The sequence below is a fragment of the Bombyx mori genome, chromosome 19 (assembly GCF_030269925.1).
Source record: "Bombyx mori chromosome 19, ASM3026992v2".
Classification (NCBI taxonomy): domain Eukaryota; kingdom Metazoa; phylum Arthropoda; class Insecta; order Lepidoptera; family Bombycidae; genus Bombyx; species Bombyx mori.
The window spans coordinates 10,097,701-10,118,107 of record NC_085125.1 but is presented as its reverse complement, the minus strand read 5'-3'; the positions used below and the strand labels follow the sequence as shown (position 1 = coordinate 10,118,107).

Here is a 20,407-nt window from a genome sequence, read left to right as displayed (position 1 = left end):
AAGACGTATGTAGCGTCAACATAAACAAACATACCGACAGACAGACAAGAAAGATCATTAAAACGTTTATCAGAGTATCAGAAATAATGACCTTAAATATTTTTACGATAGTTAATAGACATTAGCGAGATATTGAATTTGTTCAAACAATACGTCACAGATCCCCAGTCAATAAGGTCTCTGAAACAAAAGGAGCCGCTAAAAGGTAAACGAAGCAATCCATTGTGTCGTGGATATAGGTTACTGGTGGCAGTCACTGTTGTACCCTAAGAAATAATTCCCATAATATTGCGGGAGGGTCTTTCAATAATGTAAATACCTTAAGACGTATGTAGCGTCAACATAAACAAACATACCGACAGACAGACAAGAAAGATAATTAAAACATTTATCAGAGTATCTGAAATAATGACCTTAAATGTTTTTACGATAGTTAATAGACATTAGCGAGATATTGAATTTGTTCAAACAATACGTCACAGATCCCCAGTCAATAAGGTCTCTGAAACAAAAGGGGCCGCTAAAAGGTAAACGAAGCAATCCATTGTGTCGTGGATATAGGTTACTGGTGGCAATCACAGGTTAACCCAGTTTGGAATAAAATCAAAGCGAAACGTGATCAAAATTAAATGTAACCTATTACATGTCGCAAGGCTATAAATGTAATTGATACTTTTAAGAACAGTGTAGGACCTGAGTGTGAGTCCGCACGAGTGGGTACCATCGCCCTGCCTGTTTCTGCCGTGAAGCAGTAATGCGTTTCGATTTGAAGGGTGGGGCAGCCGTTGTAACTATACTGAGATCTTAGAACTGGGTGGCCCATTTACGTTGTAGATGTCTTTGGGCTCCAGTAACCGCTTAATACCAGGTGGGCTGTGAGCACGTCCAACCATTTAAACAATTAAAAAAAAGTACAGTTAATGTATAGCTTTGAAGTAGTTATTAATTGAAGTTAATCTATATATCATTAGTTTAATTTTTATTATTATTCTAAATCATTTAAAAACCAAATCTTTTCTTTGATTTGTAAAAGAACCTCCCCACATTAACAAGAACGTATACAGTAGGTTTTAGTTTCGTCGACTATATATTATTATGTAGTTACAAATTAAACAGAAAGGCTCTTGTGCTCAGCGCATCGTTTACCCATTACAACTGTTTGAATAACAACCGCTGACAATTGTTTTGATGTAAAGTCGACCTACATACGCAGCCTTAAGGTCGTTGAGTAATAAATTAAGTCGATTGCGTTTTTCTTTGTCGTGCATTGTCGCTGAACGCATACATATTAGGTTCCGTATTGTGAAAATTCTTCATACGTTTTTATTGTGACGTTCTAATTTGGTTATACCAAATTTGAAAGTTATTCGTTTCGTTGGATACTTTTTCTTGATGGGCTGAGTCTTCAGATGTTAGGCATTTAGTAACTGCTTTGGTTAGTCGTAAGAACCAAAATAAGAAATATTAAGCGGTAGCAGTACCTCGTAGCCGGGACTAAAGGAAAGAAAACTTTAATGTACTACGGATTACATTTGACACTGACATTGATAAATGAAATTGACACACAAGAGAATGTTCTAACAAAAAACATGTTTGATTGATTTGATTAACATAAATAAATATCTTGGTAAATGAGTAAATAAAACTTGGTTAACCTCAACAATGGTTTTGCGACGCATCTTTTAATGTATGAAATTTTTTTTGTTAAAAAGCTCTGCAATCTTGTCATACGTTAATGGTACTACTATTCTATAATTACTAGGTATATGCGATACAAACTTTATTTGTCACAATGCCAGAAACTTCCTCGAAAGCAACCAGCGGCAATTATCTAAGAATTAACTCAATCAGATGATTGTTTTCTGTACGTAAAGCAAGGTTAAACATCACATAGCTGTAATTCACATTTAAAAACATATATAATTTTACTCTTTTTTTTATGAATAAGTGATTACTGGTGGCCTAAAGAGGCCTTTTCAGTATCACAAGGACAGGTGGGCGAGCAAGGGCTCAGCCAGGAGGGGCATATATAATAGTACGGCTTGGTTTGTTCATTCGTGTTCGCGCCTGGTTATCCCGATTGAATTAAAAGTCCTTATAGGTATACATTGTAGGAATTTTAAGATGTTTTTTTGAATTCACCAATCAAAGCACGGTAGTTGGCAGCTGGGTTCTATATTGTTCCGCGATGGTCTTTGCGTGGCATGACTATATTAGACCGTGTTTGATAGCATAAGCTTGCGAAATATGTGAAATTAACACACAAAACTTACATCTAATAACGAAGTAATGAAAAAACATAAAATATGATATAAGCCTGTTGAACTCGGAGATCAAGAACGAAAGAAAAGCCAAATTAGTTTGGCTTGAAAAAGAAAAGAACAAAATATGTAGTTAAATTGAACAAAAGTCTGTATTTATGTAATGTAAAATAATGTTTTCTTGAAACTATAAATTTGGGTCGTGACCCATTATAGCATTTGAGTGACAAAATTGAATAATTAAAATGTCTTTTTATACGTGTTAATAAAATACCTAATGCAATTTTGTTTTCCGCCTCAATTTTCGTTTTAAAACTATATTGTTTAGTCTGATGAAAAAAAAAATTCTTTTGGTTACAGGAGGGTCCACACTCCACCCTCCCCGACGACGAGTTCCACGATGCGATCGAGACAGGCTTCGACAAAATGGAGGAGGAGCGGTGCACAAGGGTGGTGCCGACCGTACACACCCGCGACCAGATTGAATTGCCACCGCCGGCCATCGATAACCGTCTCACCGTACATCCCCTGTGGCCGGAGGTATGTCTACGTACTCATTCTTGGCACTATTTAATTTTAGATTACTATTAATTTTAGATGGAATATTAGTGGATTATTGAATTTTAGACTTCACTTTTAATTTTAGATGGGTTATTAATGAGCTTTTTTTATTACTTACTATGATGATAGTCTTGAGAGGTTATATCAGCATTATCGGACGAGTAGGTGAGCTCATGTGACTCAAACCTGGCGAAGTTGCTAACACTAACCCTAGAAAGAGCAGTGCTTCGCAGAATCTACCACCGGATCGGAAACGCGACTCACTGAGAAGATCCGGCGAGAAACTCAGTGGGCTGTGTCTGTGGGTTTAGTTTACTCGTCGAGCCCTTCGTCGCAAGCGACGAGTTCGACGACAACGATGACCGGATTAATAGCTGATGATACGTGCGATACGATGCGAAAACAAAAGTGGCGGATGAAAGGCGATTGCATGCAGCAGAGATGCGAATGTTGCGATGGATGTGTGGAGTAACGAGAATGGATAGAATACGAAATTAATATGTTAGAGGAAGTCTGAAAGTGGCACCTGTGACAGAGAAGCTGAGAAGTGCGCGTTTGGGATGGTATGGACATGTGATGAGACGAAATGAAAATGAGGTTGGTAAGAGAGTGTAAACTATGAATGTGGAAGGATATAGAGGAAGAGGTAGACCTAAGAAGAAATGGATGGATTGTGTGAAAGACGATATGGGTAAGAGAGGAGTGAGCGAAGAAATTGTATATGATAGAAGAGTATGAAAGGAGAAAACATGTTGCGTCGACCCCAGGTGACTGGGAGAAGGGCAGGATAATGATGATGATACGGGCGATACGATGTGATGTAGTGCTCTTCATATTTCAGCCACCTATTTATTTTCAAAACTTATCTCACTAATTCCCTCGTCAGACAAGCGGTCAGCAGTATAGGTACATGATGTACCGACGCATTTAAATTTTCTGTTTTAACCCAAATCATGTAAATAAAAGCTAATTATGAGATTTTTTCTGGTACTTTTTAATACGTTATTATCATCGCACCGCCCGCCACCGGAGTAGAGGTTATCTATACTACTTAGAATTATAGATTATAGATCTTTTCTGACACGTACAATCCGGCTTTGGACAGCGCTGTGACAATTGTGACATGTCCTTGTTCAAACGAGGCTTGTGGACAGTACTAAACGGTAGTCAGCGACATGGCTGTGTCCTTGACATTGCTGACGTCGTCCATGAGCGACGGTAACCACTCACCATTAGCTGGGTCGTATGCTCGTCTGCTTACCAACCACGGCAAAAAGGTTTTTTGTGACGCAATTGTATAATATTGTTTCAGATTGACAGGATATCGACAGAACAAATACAGGCCGCGTTCGAAGGTGTCGGCGGTGAAATCGGGTGGCAGTTGTTTGCTGAAGAGGGGGACATGAGGATGTACAGAAGGTACATAGAAATAATATATCACTACATAGTATATAAAACAAAGTCGCTTTCTCTGTCCCTATATCGGTCCCTATCTATGCTTAAATCTTTAAAACTACGCAACGGATTTTGATGCGGTTTTTTTAAGAGATAGGGTGATTGAAGAGGAAGGTTTATATCGACGCTTGAAAGGCAAACGTGACTAAGCGACAATAACTGCTTTGTACATAAATGATTGGCAATAACCATATTCGCTGCGCAAAAAAATAATATTTCTAGGTCTATTAAAATCATTTAAATCCTACAGCTAGATTCGTTAAAATAGAATTTTTTCAGGTATTTCAACTTTAAATTAGTCTACTGTAAAGTTCACGCATTGTCGCTTAGTCACGTTTGCCTTTCAAGCGTCGATATGTATAATAACATCAATTAAATAGTGGAGAAATCAATAATAAATTACAGTTTCCGAAGCGAAGCGAGGGCGGGTCGCTAGTATTATTATAAATAAGTTCTTAAGTTTTCGCGAATCACATACATAAATTGAAGTAGTTTTTTTAAGGTTTGCGTTTTTTATTATCAATACTTAATTCTGACAATATTATTTGTGACGTTTCGATATCGTAAAAGTGATATTAATTATTTTAATTTTGATTAAATAACTTAATTATGACTATGAGTTATGACTCGTATTCCTAAGTCTGAGTTGTTGTGTACAGTAGGCTTGATATTACCAGATTCTGTTTTTTTGGTAATCACTGATCTCAGATAACTTCATTTTAATCTCATACCTAATTTAGACATTTGCTTATTTCTCGCTATACAAATAGTTCAGAAGAATGTAAAGCATTGGTAGAGTTTTTATGGTACTCACAAAAATCCTTCACAAAATAACGTTCACTATTGATTGATCCTGCGTTAATTCAAACAAATCCATACTTTGAAGGCTTCCGTGGCATTGACCGAGCATTAGTGTGTTTCATTACGATTATGTGATATCTAATGGGTAGTTACTTTTTCTTTTATTAAAAAAAGATTGAGTTTTAAAGAAAAAGAATATGTGGGGAAAAGATGTCATGTCCCTGGTGATCAATGGTTATTGGGGTCTAGGACCATTACAATATGAATACCGCATAACCGTCGCCCCACCCGTCAAACTGGAGTGTATGTCTGTTTTGGGGCAGAAATAGGCAGGATAGAGATGACCTACCCGTGCGGGCTTACGGAACCACAAAAAAACCAACCTTCGTGCTCTCCTAAGACCATATCTTCTATGGTTCGGTCATTCTAAATTACATTAAGTGCAGCGTTAAAAACAATACTAGTTCTACTATCGTATTTTCGATTTCGCGAACGCATCGGTTATGCCAAAAGTCTCACCCTGTATAGTGATAGAGCGTGCTCCAAAATGACGGACTATTTGTATAGACAAATAAACAAGATTGAAGTTTCTTTCGGTTTATACCCTTTAACTTACCCATTACTTTACCCGGTTTTTAACCTCTATAACCTATCTTCTTTCTATATATATATAAATGAATTGCTGTTCGTTAGTCTCGCTAAAACTATAGAACGACTGGACCGATTTGGCTAATTCTGGTCTTGAATTATTCGTGGAAGTCCAGAGAAGGTTTAAAAGGTAGATAAATATGAAAATGCTCGGAATGAAATAAAAATAACAATTTTGTTTTTCCTATGATTTGCCCCTGTCGAACGAATCCTTTTGGTTTTTTTTAAGTTTATTTTATAGAAAAGCTTAGGTTTTTTATTTATCGATTTAGGCACTACGAAGTCTGCAGGGTAAGCTAGTCAATCATAAATATAAACCAACTTTATAATTAATCAGGGAAGTGGAAGTCGACGGCATGGTGATGGATCCTCTGAAGGCGATGCACAAGGTGCGTGGCGTCTCTGCGCGTGAAATGTGTCATTACTTCTTCAACCCGAGATACAGATATGAATGGGAAAGTAAGTTTAGTAATTTAGTAAGTTAAGTAATTTACCTTGACAAATAACCTAACCGTCAGATTCAAATTGCGGTTTTAAACTCTTCTACTTATTATGATAAATATAGATAATTCCAAATTTTCAAAGCGATTTTTATAATCAAAGTAAATCTAAACATAACTTTTACTGGTGGTAGGACCTCTTATGAGCACGCGCGGGTGGGTACCACCATCCTGCCTATTTCTGCCGTTGTAACTATATTTGAGACCTTAGAACTTATATCTCAAGGTGGGTGGCGCTTTTACGTTGTGGACTCTATTGGCTCCAGTAACCACTTAACACCAGGTGGGCTGTGAGCTCGTCCACCCATCTAAGCAATGATGTGGCACAATGTCTTCTAATTAGGATTCTTTGTAATATGGGAACCAGTATCATATATATACATATGTAGAATGCACAGATGTACAGTAAACAAACCTCTTAGTCACAAGAATGTTTGCCTGCACTGGGATTAAAACGACGGCTCTCTGCCAAGAAGTGAACGATATGATTTAATAAAATTAAGTTCTTTTCAATCTAATAATAACGTTCATTTTTCAGCTACCCTAGAACAGATGACGATAGTAGAAGAGATCTCATCAGATGCGCTGGTGTTCCACCAAACGTTCAAGCGGATCTGGCCGGCGTCGCAGCGGGACGCACTGTTCTGGTCACACGTGAGGGCCTCCAGCGAAAACACCTTCGCTGTAACCAACCATTCCACTACCAACACGGAATACCCAGTGAGTTGCGAATCTTTGATCTAAAAAGAGAGAGAAAGAGAGGCAGTATATTTTATTGCATACCAAAAAACATTGAAAAAAGAGTACAAAAGCAGGTATAATTGGAAATTGGGTGCGTTGCTCAGGTTTTTGACGAACAACACGTCAACTTCGTCGCGGTCACAGGAGAAGACTTGTCGCTGACGACCGTCATGCTTACGAAGCTCTGTTATTTTTTTTTATTGCTTATATGGGTGGATGAGCTCACAGCCAACCTGGTGTTAAATGGTTACTGGAGCCCATAGACATCTACAACGTAAATGCGCCACCCACCTTGAGATATAAGTTCTAATGTCTCAAGTATAGTTACAACGGCTGCCCCACCCTTCAGATCGAAACGTATTACTGCTTCACGGCAGAAATAGGTAAGGCGGTGGTACCTACCCTCGCGGACTCACAAGAGGTCCTACCACCAGAATTTTCAAGGATTCTCTTGCTTTTTGATCTCTGAGGTTTTTTAACTTAATTTCTTTCATTTATAATTTTTGGTAACGTATCGTATATTCGATCGGTTGTACGATTCCCGTAATTTGTTTTCAGGCGAACTCTAGTGCGTGCATCCGTTTGTTCGTGACCGTGTGTCTGGCTTGCCGCAGCACGTACCCGGCCGGCGAGCAGCCCACGCGGGATAATATCACCACGAGCATCGCCTATTGCAGTACAGGTTAGTCTAGTATGAAAATAAACACACGCTGTTCTTTTCTTTTCTTCCTACCTAAGCTCTAATACGAGAGTTCACGGGGCTCAAATCTGACGACGTTGCTAACACGAACCCTAGCAGGAGTCGTCCTTCGCAGAATCTACCACCGGTTCGGAAACGCGACACACTGAGAAGATCCGGCGAGAAACTCAGTGGGCTTTGTCTGAGGGTTAATTTACTCGTCGAGCTCTTCGTCGCAAGCGACGGCTTCGACGAGAACGATGATCGGTGCTTGAGGTACCTAAAAGCACCGTTATTGGATCGGAAGGATCCGAAATGACGTGTTTTGAGCGACGTCGACTGCTTTCCATTCTGTCCGCAGGATCGGGAATGATTCTGTTCTATATCTACTGTCATTCGTCTATTTTGAACAGCATTAGCTGAGCCACCTCCTTTTGCCTTTTTGAAGTGAAGCTTCTAATGCGACTTCCATCAAGGTTGCGTTAAACGTGGGGAGGGGTAATAGAAAGAGACAGAGCGAGAGCGAATGCGCGGCACTCAAACGCATGCGCGTAGTATACCCGTTACAGGCCAGCGCGAGTGTTAGCAACGAGTAGCGTCCAATATTTAACGTATTTAAAAAAACTTAGGCTTATATGCTATATATCAGCTCAGATGGGGAAAAAGAAAAAAAAAAAATTGAAACAATCTTGTTTACATTATAGTATAATACAACGATTCTAAATGTTTCCAGTGAACCCTGGAGGTTGGGCACCGGCCGGCGTGCTCCGTGCCGTGTACAAACGTGAATATCCCAAGTTCCTGAAGCGTTTCACCGGCTACGTCGTCGACCAGTGCAAGGACAAACCTCTCGCCATCTAGCGGCGCGATAACTCAACTGTTGACGCGCGCGCCCGCACGCTATGCGAGTTCACGTTATTTATTCTTATGTTTTAGTGTTATCGTTATATAACGTCGATGTTGCGTGATAAGAAGGTATCGTCATAAAAATTCAAATCAGCCGAAATAATGAACGTTGATAAACCAGTTATTCTAAATACAGATTATCAACTCTAATATGTTCGCTGTATATATAAATTTATATCAATCAATTACTGCTGATAGGACTTCTTGAGTCCGCGCGGGGATAGGCACCACCGCCCCGCCTATTTCTGCCGTGAACCAATAATGCGTTTCGGTTTGAAGGGCGGGGCAGCCGTTGTAACTATACTGAGATCCTTAGAACTTATATCTTAAGGTGTGTGGCGCATTTACGTTGTAGATGTCTATGGGCTCCAGTAACCACTTATCACCAGGTGGGCTGTGAGCTCGTCCACCCATCTATTGCAAAAAAATAAAATAATCGAAAGATTTGATTATTTAAAATTTATTATAGAGTATTGAATTCGAATGTATTTAGTGGATTATATTCGGGTTCATGTCGTGAGGTGCCTGATCGACTTATACAAACTGAAGGTATGTACAGGAAAGTTTAGATATTTATGGTTCATGGTTACACTAGGTTTTTCGGCGTAAGGTGATCGGTTTATTAGGTCAGGGGGTATTGGCCGTTCCTATACATTTAGTACTGGCGAATTCAGACACGATAATATCAATATATTTGCGACGAAACATGTATGTTCACTTTACATGTATTTTCATTATTTATAGGACCTCTTGTGAGTCCGCACGGGTAGGTACCACCGCCCCGCTTATTTCTGTAGTGAAGCAGTACTGCGTTTTGGTTTGAAGGGTGGGGCAGCCGTTGTAACTATAGACCTTAGAATCATATCTCAAGGTGGGTGGCACATTTACGTTGTAGATGTCTGGGCTTCAGTAACCACTTAACACCAGGTGGGCTGTGAGCTCGTCCACCCGTCTAAGCAATAAAAAACTGTAACATAATTAATAATCACCTGAGACGGGAGATCACCTGGGAATTTGGGGACAGTTCACTTTTGCTTTACATTGCGTATAATCCATCAGCCCACACACGTCCACTGCTATATAAATATTTTTACCATCTTGGTACAATCGTAACAGTTTTTGGCAGTGTATATATAAAGGGGACTCATAGACATTCATTATGAAATGTAACACGAATTAACAGGTGTTTACGCTTAGGTTAATAAATATAAAAGAGGGTAGTTGTTCATTGCCGCTTCGGCTCGGGGAACCGTATCGCACTGAGTATGTATTTGGTTGAGTTTAAAATACGTAAATTTCGACACATTAAAATTTTACGAAAATGACTTAAGTGTTACTTAATAAGAATCATCGATCTTGGAAATCGATTGAGTTGAAAAACGATACAGGTATTTTTTTATTTATTTGTTTTATCTGTTTGATCTCGATTCGGAAAGGTTTTATTAAGAAATTATTAGCTTTGGCGTATAAAAAAAATAAAAAAAAATAACGTATTATAGAACCTCAGCTTAATTGTTATATGTAATATTATTAGCATCTGTTTTCTTAGATTGTCATTAGTCGAAGTCAAAGGGTAATTAAAAGGGATTGGTGATAGTTCGATGTGTTCGTTACACTAATTGAATTACGAATCTAAACAAACAAAAAATGAATGTATAAAAATATGTATGTAGTTCATTTCCTACTCGTATTTAGTACAGGGTCGATATCTAAATTGTCGCTGTTATCTTATTCATGAAATTTTAAATATGGAAATACCCGAAGACAAATATAAAATTGTTTTATACATTATTTTGTTCATAATTGCTGTTTAAGGACAAAAGATCTTCTAAAATGTTCAATGTACAATTGCTATTTAACGACAGAGATCTTTTAATATGTTTCAAAAAAAAAACGGTCAAAATATTTTGTACAAGAATCTTCATTTTCAATTTCTTGAGTCGTATCTTTTCTTTTGTTGTCACTAGAAAAAATACAAGATTTGGAATTGTTCAAATAAACTCGAGATTTGTGTATAGATTCGTTTAGATTTTAGTATTTCATAAAAAAAATATCGCTATAGTTCCTTCTGTTCTTTGTTAGCCGAGCTGCTAAAACTATTAAATAATTATGTTTTTAAACAATTTTGTTTTCATGTTTAACTAATTTACGTGTGTAATTAATAGTATTATTACGTTTTCGTAATTATTTTGGCTCGTCCTACTGAATTTGTATTTTTTTTTTATTGCCCTTGTAGGCAGACGAGCATACGGCCCACTTGATGGTAAGTGGTTACCGTCGCCCATGGACTTCAGCAATGCCAGGGGCAGAGCGAAGCCGCTGCCTACCGCTAGTATGTACTGGAGAGCAAATCTATCGAATAGCCTGCATTGTACTATTGGCACCGTGTTTTTTTTCTCCAAAGAATTGTAATTGGAACTGGTTTTTAAAATAAAACTGTTCATCCTTTGAAAATATATTCAATATTGTTTCATACATATATTTTTTAAGTTTACTTTTGAAGCTACAAAAACAATTTCATTATCAGAATATACATACATAATATGTATATTGATTTCAAAAACATTTGTCTTTGTAGCGGATTTGAATATCGATATTTTTTTTTTTTGTTATATTCATGCAAATGTAAAAGCAAGTAAATACAATAATTTACTATGAATACAGGATATTTTTAGTGTAGGAGAAAAACCAGTTAATCATATTATATACCGAGTAAAATATATTATCGATATTTATTTTTTGTTGTTATGTTACTGTTTTGAATTAATTATAATAACCAACCATTCCAGCGAGCGAGAACCATTGCGAATTATATTTATTATATTCTTATGTAGTAGTACCTGATGCAGAATTTATTTATAGGAACCTATAATTTCATTTTCACTTGTTTAATTAATAATTTTCGTTTAAGATTGGGATGGTTTCAGTTCACAAGCACTCATTGGTTTCGATGTAATGTATCGGAAAGTTTCCGATAATTTTCTAGACTTTTCTTTTGAGATATGATTGAAACTATTTTGAGGTTCGTCGATACAGGGTCGCGTTCGTAGCTACGTGAATGATACAGAATTAGGGACATAAATGGGTAATTAATAAAAATACGCATGATCGAACTTTAAAATAGTTTTCAATCAGGATTGTGTTAACCGTACAAACTTTCCTTTGTTTTTTTTTCTGTTTACGATTGTAAAATTGTAAATTGTAAAATTACTTGTAAATAAAAATACATTGTATGCAAGTTGACTTAATCACCGCAGTATGCGACTGCCGGGGAGTGTGCACATACCTACATTTATTTAGCACGCTTTTTGTATTGATCTGACTCGATTGGCCTGACAATATCAAAGCGATTAACTTGACTATTTGCGCAGATTACTACTCTCCTCTTTAATGCGTCGATAATCCTCAATGCTCTGGGTCGTGGCCTCTTGAAGCTTTCTTGGGAAAATACACAGAAATACATACACATTACTATTAATTTGGCGTAAAATCCTGACTAGATTAAATGGGAAAAAAAACAAAATTGTTCAGCTTCGGATTCGATACATGTAGATTATTTAATTTATACATCTAATTTAAAATTGTTACATTACTATATTCGTGTCTGTTTGAGCTTCACAATCGAGAGGTAAGTACATTATAGCCAGCGACGAATAATGTTGTTTTTCATTATGAAGGGTATTTTAGTTTTTGTGTATCTAAGGTTTTTGGAAAAAAAATTGCTGACATTTCGTTTTTTCATGCCCATACCTGTCAAAGTATATTCCCATCAAATTTCCAGTGTTGCCACACTAAACGTCGGATGTTAATTACTCTTGCGTATTTTATTTACTGTAAGTGACTTTGTTATTGTGAAAAGGACGCAATTACTTTGCGTTTCAACGTTGATCTAATACGCTAGACTAGAAACGACGCCATATTTGTTAGATTGGCGATATTGGATTGGAAAACAGATTTTTTTCCTACTTACTTGACACTTATCGTTATATTTTGGGTAATTTACAATATATCTTATAAACGATAGCCTATGTGTTATTCTGATGTGTCAGCTATATTATTGTAAAGTTGCATCAAAATCCATTCAGTAGCTTTGCTTGAAAGAGTAACAAACAAACATCCATACATTCTTAAAAACTTTCGCGTTATAATATTAGTAGGATAAAAATATATTATTGAATTGAAAACCCATTTCAAGGAATACACCAATTGAACTGAACAATGGGACCACATTACAACCAAAAAGGTGTAGTAAGGCCTGAGAAATCTGTGTACGTATATAAAAAAAAACACAGCCGAACATTAGTAAACCCTTCGCCTATTTTTGAAGTGGTAACATAACTATTAATAATCCACCGCAAACTCTCGTGTAATATAATACATTTAGTTTTTTTCTTCAGCATACAAAATGAAGAGTAACACATTAAAAGTTTGTACATACGAATTAATTCGTGATTCGGGAGCCGGTTAAGTCATAAGCAAGGTATTCTAATAAAACTTACGAATCAAAAAATAAAAATAAAAGAAGAAAATTTCAACTGTAGTTAAATATTTTGATTTGTATAATTAAGAACGGACGAACGCAGAAATAAAACTGCATTTATATAAATACGCAATGTTGGAATTGTAAGTTTTATTGTAAAATATGTTTTTTGATTATTTGTTTATAATAAAAATGTTTTATCATGGATTTGTTGTGTTTTAATCGTAATCACTATGAATAGTAAGTCCATTTTGCCATTCCATTTTTAAATTACAGAACACCTATGTATATCTCTACTATGGATTCTGAAATAGATTTTAAATGGCCTATTTCTTTAAATTGTCTAAAAAAAGGCAAACGGTAAATGGTCGCCGTCTCCAGAAAAACACTTAAGAATACCAAACGTCGTTCTCGTTGAACTCGTCGACGAAAGGTTCATCGTGAAAATTAACCCACACAGATACAGCCCAAGTAATTTTCTCGCCGATATTCTGAATGAGACGCGATTTCGATCCAAGCAAACAAAAGAAAAAATGGTCAATAGGTATCTATCTTTTTTTTTATTGCTGAGTCGGCTGAACTAGCTCTGTGTTAAGTGGTTATCAGAGCTCAAAGGTATACATCAATAACGTAAATGCCACTCACCACTACAAAGTTTCAGTTCTATAGTACAACGGTTTTCCCGCCCTTCAAACTGGAACGCATTACAGCTTCGCGACACATTCATTTAACATTTGCTATAAAAAAAAAAACAATTTTCCTTTTTGGAAGTATTTGATCTTTATTTCAGTTTACGATAACATTAATGGTACTTATACGAGTAGTATAGCGCACACAGTTTCCGCATTATAAAATTCACAACAACAATAACTTACTTGCACATGAATGCGGGGACCAGCCCCCCTTATATTAAAGTTCTCAATCATAAAAACTTACAATTAAAATCAGTAGGGTTAGGGAAAAAAAGCAGTACGTCAACTGCAAGATATTTCGTTAAACGACGCTACTACGTCCTAGCGAAAAAAAATTGAGCTAAACAGCATTTAAACGTCAATTTTTTGATTAGTAACAGTTATCAATTTCGGTAGATATCCAAAAAAAAAAATTATCAACACGTGAACAATATAGTAGTAAAATTACGGCGCAGAACATTTAGACCGCTATGTATTTGACATTGAGCACAAGAAAGCGTAATTTATAACGACATTGTAATTAAAAACTACACTTTTCCTTAAATACCAGCGTCGCAATGACGAATATACTCATTAAACACCGTTCCAAATATGTTAGACCTTATTCGACACGATTAATAAATTGTTACTTTAAGAAACATTAATGTATTTCTTGGCGTCGTAACCACAGAGGATGTTTGCGTACTTTAGTTTTTAATATGTTTAAAAGTGCACAAGCATTTTTTTTTATAACATTAAAGTTCACTTTGTTTTTTCCGTGGAGTTACGACGTAGCGTTAAGTAGAACATTAGCGACTATTACACATAATAATACGATAAAAATGTATAAATATTCCAGAGGAATGAAACGGAATTATTTAGTCACCTGAATATGTAAATCATTATTAGAAAACTTTTGAATTTCTATACGATAATACAGAATGTGAGTACAAGATAAAGATTAATATAAAAATAGGAATTCTTTGAAAGCTCAAGTATATAAATGGACCATTCCAAATTTTATGACAATTTTAAGAAATTTTCGAAATTTGAATACATACATATAACACGCACACAGTAAAGTGCCTGAAAAATACGGTAATAGTGAAACGATGGTTGTTCGAATTCAGGATTTATCAATATACTGTCATGGGATGCAGCGATAAATGATTTCAGAATTGAAAAAATCGATTACTAAATGAATATTGGCCAATACTTTTATTATGGCACATAAATCACGGATTAAGTCACACAGCACATGTAACTAACACACATCTACCCGTGTATGTAAATGGCAACTACAATAATACATAATCACAATATTATATTGTAAAACGTCGATAGTCTAGAATCTATAACAATAAGATGAAAATCCAAATTTGAATACATTCGATACAGTATATCAATAATATTAGTTAGTATCTATGATCTAATAAATACGACTACTTAAAAAGTAGATATCAACAGATACAATATGACTGATATCTACACTAACGTGGATATAATAGTATAAAATAAGCGTATTATCGGACACATCCGTCGGCACTGTGCATGCCTATGATCCGTTTCAGACTTATTACGTTGACATTCAAACTATCGGGGCGCGTTCTGTGAACTCCACACGCAATACGAATTGTTTGGTCGATATAATATGTTATCTGTGTCATCTTTGTTAAAGAAGCGCCTTTACGGACATAATTACCCCAATCTTTAAACGTTAGGTATAGCCTAATATTTAAAGTGTGTCTGTAAACCTGAGTGAATCAAGACAATAAATATTTCCAATCATTTTTAATAGCTTATAAATCTGTTTTATAAGGCTTGGCTGTAATTCTGAGAACCTGAGGAGGTTAATTTGACTTTTTATCTGGGTTTACAACACTCAGAATTGAACATACACGACGGTGCACTGAAAAAGAATAGGCACCATAATTCCAGAATTCCCTTTTTCATCATTTCTACTGTATGTTAGAGTTCGTTACTTTGTATGATTTCACATTTCAATTTTTTATTAATATGTACACGCAGATCTAAATATTTTCAGTAGATTTTCGATTGTGGTTGATCCAAGTCATTTTTTTTGTCAAGTGATCAGATCTCGACTCTCAGGGTCGCGAATTTACAACGAAAGTGGATTGAGATCTCAGTACTCACAAGATATTTAGCAGAATTATTAATTGAATATAAAATTGTGATTAGGTTTTAGGCGCGATTATGTACATAACATACATTAATAACAAACATGTCTTTAATTTTCGAAGTAACTTATACAGGGTGTAGAGGAACATTTTCTAATCCGAAACAACAAAGAAAAAAACCGGGAAACGCTTAACGACGTTCATTTTCCAAGCATAGATTTATCTCTATTTTTACAAGGCAAAGGCATCCAGGGCCATCCAACCCGAATATCTTTGCGATAGTAAATCCTGCGCATCAGCTGATTCTTTATTTTGTCACAAAAATTCCAAAATCAATTTTTTGTGTAATTTAATTTTATTTAAGTTAACAATACACATCTTAATTTTCGGTAGTTGTTCCATTACACCCTGTATATCGATAGTTTGATATGACATAGTGAATTTATTCTTCAGTTGTCGGTTCGGCGGTAGTGGTGGGAGGGGCTTGTATAGCGTTTTGTCGTTGAACACGTTTGACGTCGGCGAGCGTGGTCACTCCCGCCTCGTCCAGTTCCCGCCAGTGTTGGTTGTTGCTTCTGGCGTGGTTCACTAGTTCTGGCATGTCGATGAAGGCTACAAAACGAAGATTTTATTAAAGGTATCTTGTACCTACAGGTTTCGAATAAATTTTGGAGTCCATGCTTCTACTTCTTGCAAGTTCCATGGGGAATACCCCGAGGAATCTCCCTAAAGTTCGATATAGAAATGTTCTAAATTCCTCAGCTCATTTCTAGAGCTCTTTTTCGTTACGTACTACTTACACACTCTGAAATTAATTCTCCTACACGGTGTTGAGTAAGCATTAAACATCTTTTTCTTCAAACGAATTTCATGAGTTACTGTAGATAGTGACGAACATATTATTAATTATGAGATGAATTACACTAGTTTTTCTTAGAAGGCAATAGAAATGAAACGTAAAAGTCAAGAACTTGTGTATATATATAAAAATATAATTTTATGTTACGCATTTCTACGCATACTAACCGCCTTTATTCATAAATGACGTATTCGGGTGTTCTCAATATTTCAGATATCTCAGTTTTTATATTGCAAATTAATGAAATAGAATAGAATAGAATTAATGAAAACATCTACTTGTCTATTACGTCATCCACATAACCTGGTAATTTATGAGTGGCTATTGTAGCTTAGTGTATGGCCTAAAGGTCTAGATACCAGGACATAAACTCCAAAAAAAAAACAAATTATAGTTTAGTGATGTGAATCGTTGTAGTTTCAGTCAATTGTAGTCTTTGTAGGCCTATATTACGAAATATTATCTAGAAATCAATGTTACCAGCCCAGGCCTCCATCATGTCTATGATGATGTAGTCGATGAAGCCGATTTGTGAGCGCGGGATAGAGCAGGTGGCTCGATCGAACATTGGCATCACGACAGGCAAGTCTTTCGCCTTTTCTTCATCCGTCTGTAGGAAATATTCCTCAGCAATCCTAATAAATAAATAATATAGTTAATGCTACATATATAACAGTTGTTCTCCCCCCTCATTCCTTTAGTGAGGGGGTTCCAACAAATAGAGGGTTTATTATATTCATTTAAAAATATGTAATAAAAGCTGGTCATTCTATGCTGTGACTATCAGGTATACTTATTATGTGTATACATTGGTGGTACTGTGATAAAAATCTATAATGCCCCCTGGAGTACCAACCACAACTGTACCAGTGTGCTTAGTGCGAGTTTTTTAACGTTCTCGATAGCGTTAGAGTTACCTCGTATTTGTATGGAGTTGGATCGTTTGCCTACGTTTGCCGCTAGGGGCGCTGTTTTAACTGCATACAAAATTGGGCTAACTTTTACGCTATCGAGAACGTTAAAAAACTCGCACTAAGCACACTGGTTTCATCAAAATCAGGCGAATGGGGGGAACGCTTTGAGGACAAACATTCGTTTTTATTTATATATTTAAAAGATAGATGCGCCGATATTTTTGTATTTCCCGATTTCCTCATTATAAATAACACTGGTTTTTATTACGGGAGTGAGTAGTGGATCTTACCGTCTAGCCCACTCCATAGCGAACTTTTGAGGTCGTGACGCGTTCGAGACATCAGCGCATTTGATCATCATTCTTTTCACCAACAAGACATTCTCTGGTTGAGAAAGTGCTGTGGTGTCTAGTGATAATGGCTCCTGGAATATAACGTGAAAATAAACATACAGCCTTAAGGAATTTTAGGCTTTTTCATTTAACATTTTATTATATATTAATTACTTTATACATATTAGGAAGCTTAGTTATAGGAATCAATGATAAGATAACCGAAATTATGACTTGAAAATTGATGATTTTTTTTTAATAAATTCATACAAAAAAACCTTCCTTTTTACAAGCGTATTTGCTCTTTCAAATATATATAAATGGTTATCGAGTCTCGAGGTCTCGTTTGCATAGGAACATGATTAGGATTTTGCATGGAAATGTGGTATATGATATACCATTGGCTGTTTCTATCACGTCCCATTGAAATCCATGATAGGCTCCCAAACGATGAAATCGAAGCGGTGCGGTGCGGTTTCACAACTTTAATACCGGTATTCAAGTATACAACAAAGGGTTATTAAGCTTTTAGTGCTTTCCTATAAAGGACAGGATGGACTTTAGGGGAAGTTTGGTAAGGCCGCCATTATTAGTACGGTCGGATAATGGGCCTAGCGGAGACTGAGGACCGGGATTCGGTTATTAAATCGGATTAAACGCGTTGATTTAACGTCGACATTTTTTACTGGTGGTAGGACCTCATGTGAGTCCGCACCGGTAGGTACCCCCGCCTATTTCTGCCGTGAAGCAGTAATGCGTTTCGGTTTGAAGGGTGGGGTAGCCGTTGTAACTATACTTACTATACCTTAGAACTTATATCTCAAGGTTTGTGGCGCATTTACATTGTAAATGTCTATGGGCTCCAGTAACCACTTAACACCAGGTGGGCTGTGAGCTCGTCCACACATCTAGGCCATAAAAAAAAGTTTTCATTTTTGGGATCAGCCATCCTCCTCCGTGCGTCGTATTGTTCAGTGCTGAGGGTTGTGACCTTTACGGAGCACTTTTGTTAGGACTATGTTCGTCCATTCACTCCTGTACTCCTCTCTCCTTCCACATGAAACATGGTGGTGGTACTTACATCAGTGTGCATGCCGTCCTCCTTGCTACCGGAGGACTTAGCGTAGAACACGTTGACGAACTTGGCGAGATGCTCGAAGTGTTTCGTCATCTCCGTCGCGAGGATCATGTCGATGACGTGGTGCCGCACCGTCTTGTACGTGTCGCGGTCGAGATTCTTGAATATGTTCACGCGGTCGTCGTCTGTAATGTTCGTTCGCCGTATTTAACATCCAACGGTCGTGTCCGAATTGATAGTGAAAAATAATAGTTTAAAAAAATCTATTATAACAAAATACGCTTTTATCGAAAATTCAACTAAAAATAGATAATAAATTTGAATTAAAGATAGTGTAAGAAAAAAATATTTTATTGTTAAAAAAGCTTTTCAGGATATTATCAAAATAACTCTTCTACTTCATATCTGTTCATAAAATATTTATAACTACTGATACCATGCGCCATGATATTTTGTTAATTTGTTTAATATTTTTTTTTTTTTATTGCTTAGATGGGTGGACGAGCTCACAGCCCACCTGGTGTTAAGTGGTTACTGGAGCCCATGGACATCTACAACGTAAATGCGCCACCCACCTTGAGATATAAGTTCTAAGATCTCAGTATAGTTACAACAGTTGCCCCACCCTTCAAACCGAAACTCATTACTGCTTCACGGCAGAAATAGGCAGGGCGGTGGTACCTACCCGCGCGGACTCACAAGAGGTCCTACCACCAGTAAACTATTATTTATTTTTCATTTTTTAGTTGAATTTCAATTTTTTCAATATTTTTTTTAAATATTGAATTGTCATCGGTCCTTAATAATTATACCAAATTTCGAGTTAATCCGACGTTTTGAAGGGGGTCAAAATCATGTTCAAAGATTCCGTTACATACTAACATACATACGTCTGAAGCTAATAAAAGCGTATTAAAAATGAAGCTAATAATGAATGGTAAAACGTGTAGATTTAACGAAGTTTTAACCGACTTCAAATAAGATGGAGGCTCTCAACTGAGACTTGAACCTCATGTTGACGTGATAAGTTCTTATAAATCAATAAACACGCACGAAAAAGTGTCACGTTCTGCCTGAGCGTGCAAGCGAGAGCGCGGAACCAGCGATAGAGAGGCACGATCAGCCCAAGCGTTTGGCTTGTGACACATTTATTTCTCTTCTTGCGTGACGTCAGAGCTAGCAGTTCGAATAGTTCTGCTACTGACGTTATACCGTCTGTAAGCCGACTTTACAGCTAACCACATGTTGTATTCGGTGGGCTGTGAAACCGTAACGTGTGTTGGTGTGTTAATGTTTTTTTTTTTAATTGCTTAGATGGGTGGACGTGCTCACAGCCCACCTTGTGTTAAGTGTTTACTGGAGCCCATAGACATCTACAACGTA

General features: G+C 36.7%; 2 protein-coding genes across 17 annotated transcripts in view; one reads left to right on the top strand and one right to left on the bottom strand.

Moving 5' to 3' along the window:
- LOC101736873 (ceramide transfer protein) overlaps nt 1-13,239 on the top strand; it is a 46,680-nt gene extending 33,441 nt beyond the window's left edge. For both annotated transcript variants that reach the window (XM_004922353.5, XM_004922352.5), the window contains 6 exons: nt 2,622-2,801; nt 4,135-4,241; nt 6,064-6,185; nt 6,765-6,946; nt 7,526-7,649; nt 8,380-13,239. In XM_004922353.5, the coding sequence (XP_004922410.2) occupies nt 2,622-2,801; nt 4,135-4,241; nt 6,064-6,185; nt 6,765-6,946; nt 7,526-7,649; nt 8,380-8,507 (843 nt within the window). In that variant the 3' untranslated portion in view covers nt 8,508-13,239. The remainder of the gene's footprint in view (nt 1-2,621; nt 2,802-4,134; nt 4,242-6,063; nt 6,186-6,764; nt 6,947-7,525; nt 7,650-8,379) is intronic.
- A 548-nt stretch (nt 13,240-13,787) lies between these two features.
- Nucleotides 13,788-20,407, bottom strand: part of LOC101737283 (high affinity cAMP-specific and IBMX-insensitive 3',5'-cyclic phosphodiesterase 8) — a 300,600-nt gene continuing 293,980 nt past the window's right edge. For all 15 annotated transcript variants that reach the window (XM_062674044.1, XM_062674043.1, XM_062674042.1 and 12 more), the window contains 4 exons: nt 19,028-19,209; nt 17,905-18,038; nt 17,181-17,335; nt 13,788-16,453 (listed from right to left, as the gene is read on the bottom strand). In XM_062674044.1, the coding sequence (XP_062530028.1) occupies nt 16,284-16,453; nt 17,181-17,335; nt 17,905-18,038; nt 19,028-19,209 (641 nt within the window). In that variant the 3' untranslated portion in view covers nt 13,788-16,283. The remainder of the gene's footprint in view (nt 16,454-17,180; nt 17,336-17,904; nt 18,039-19,027; nt 19,210-20,407) is intronic.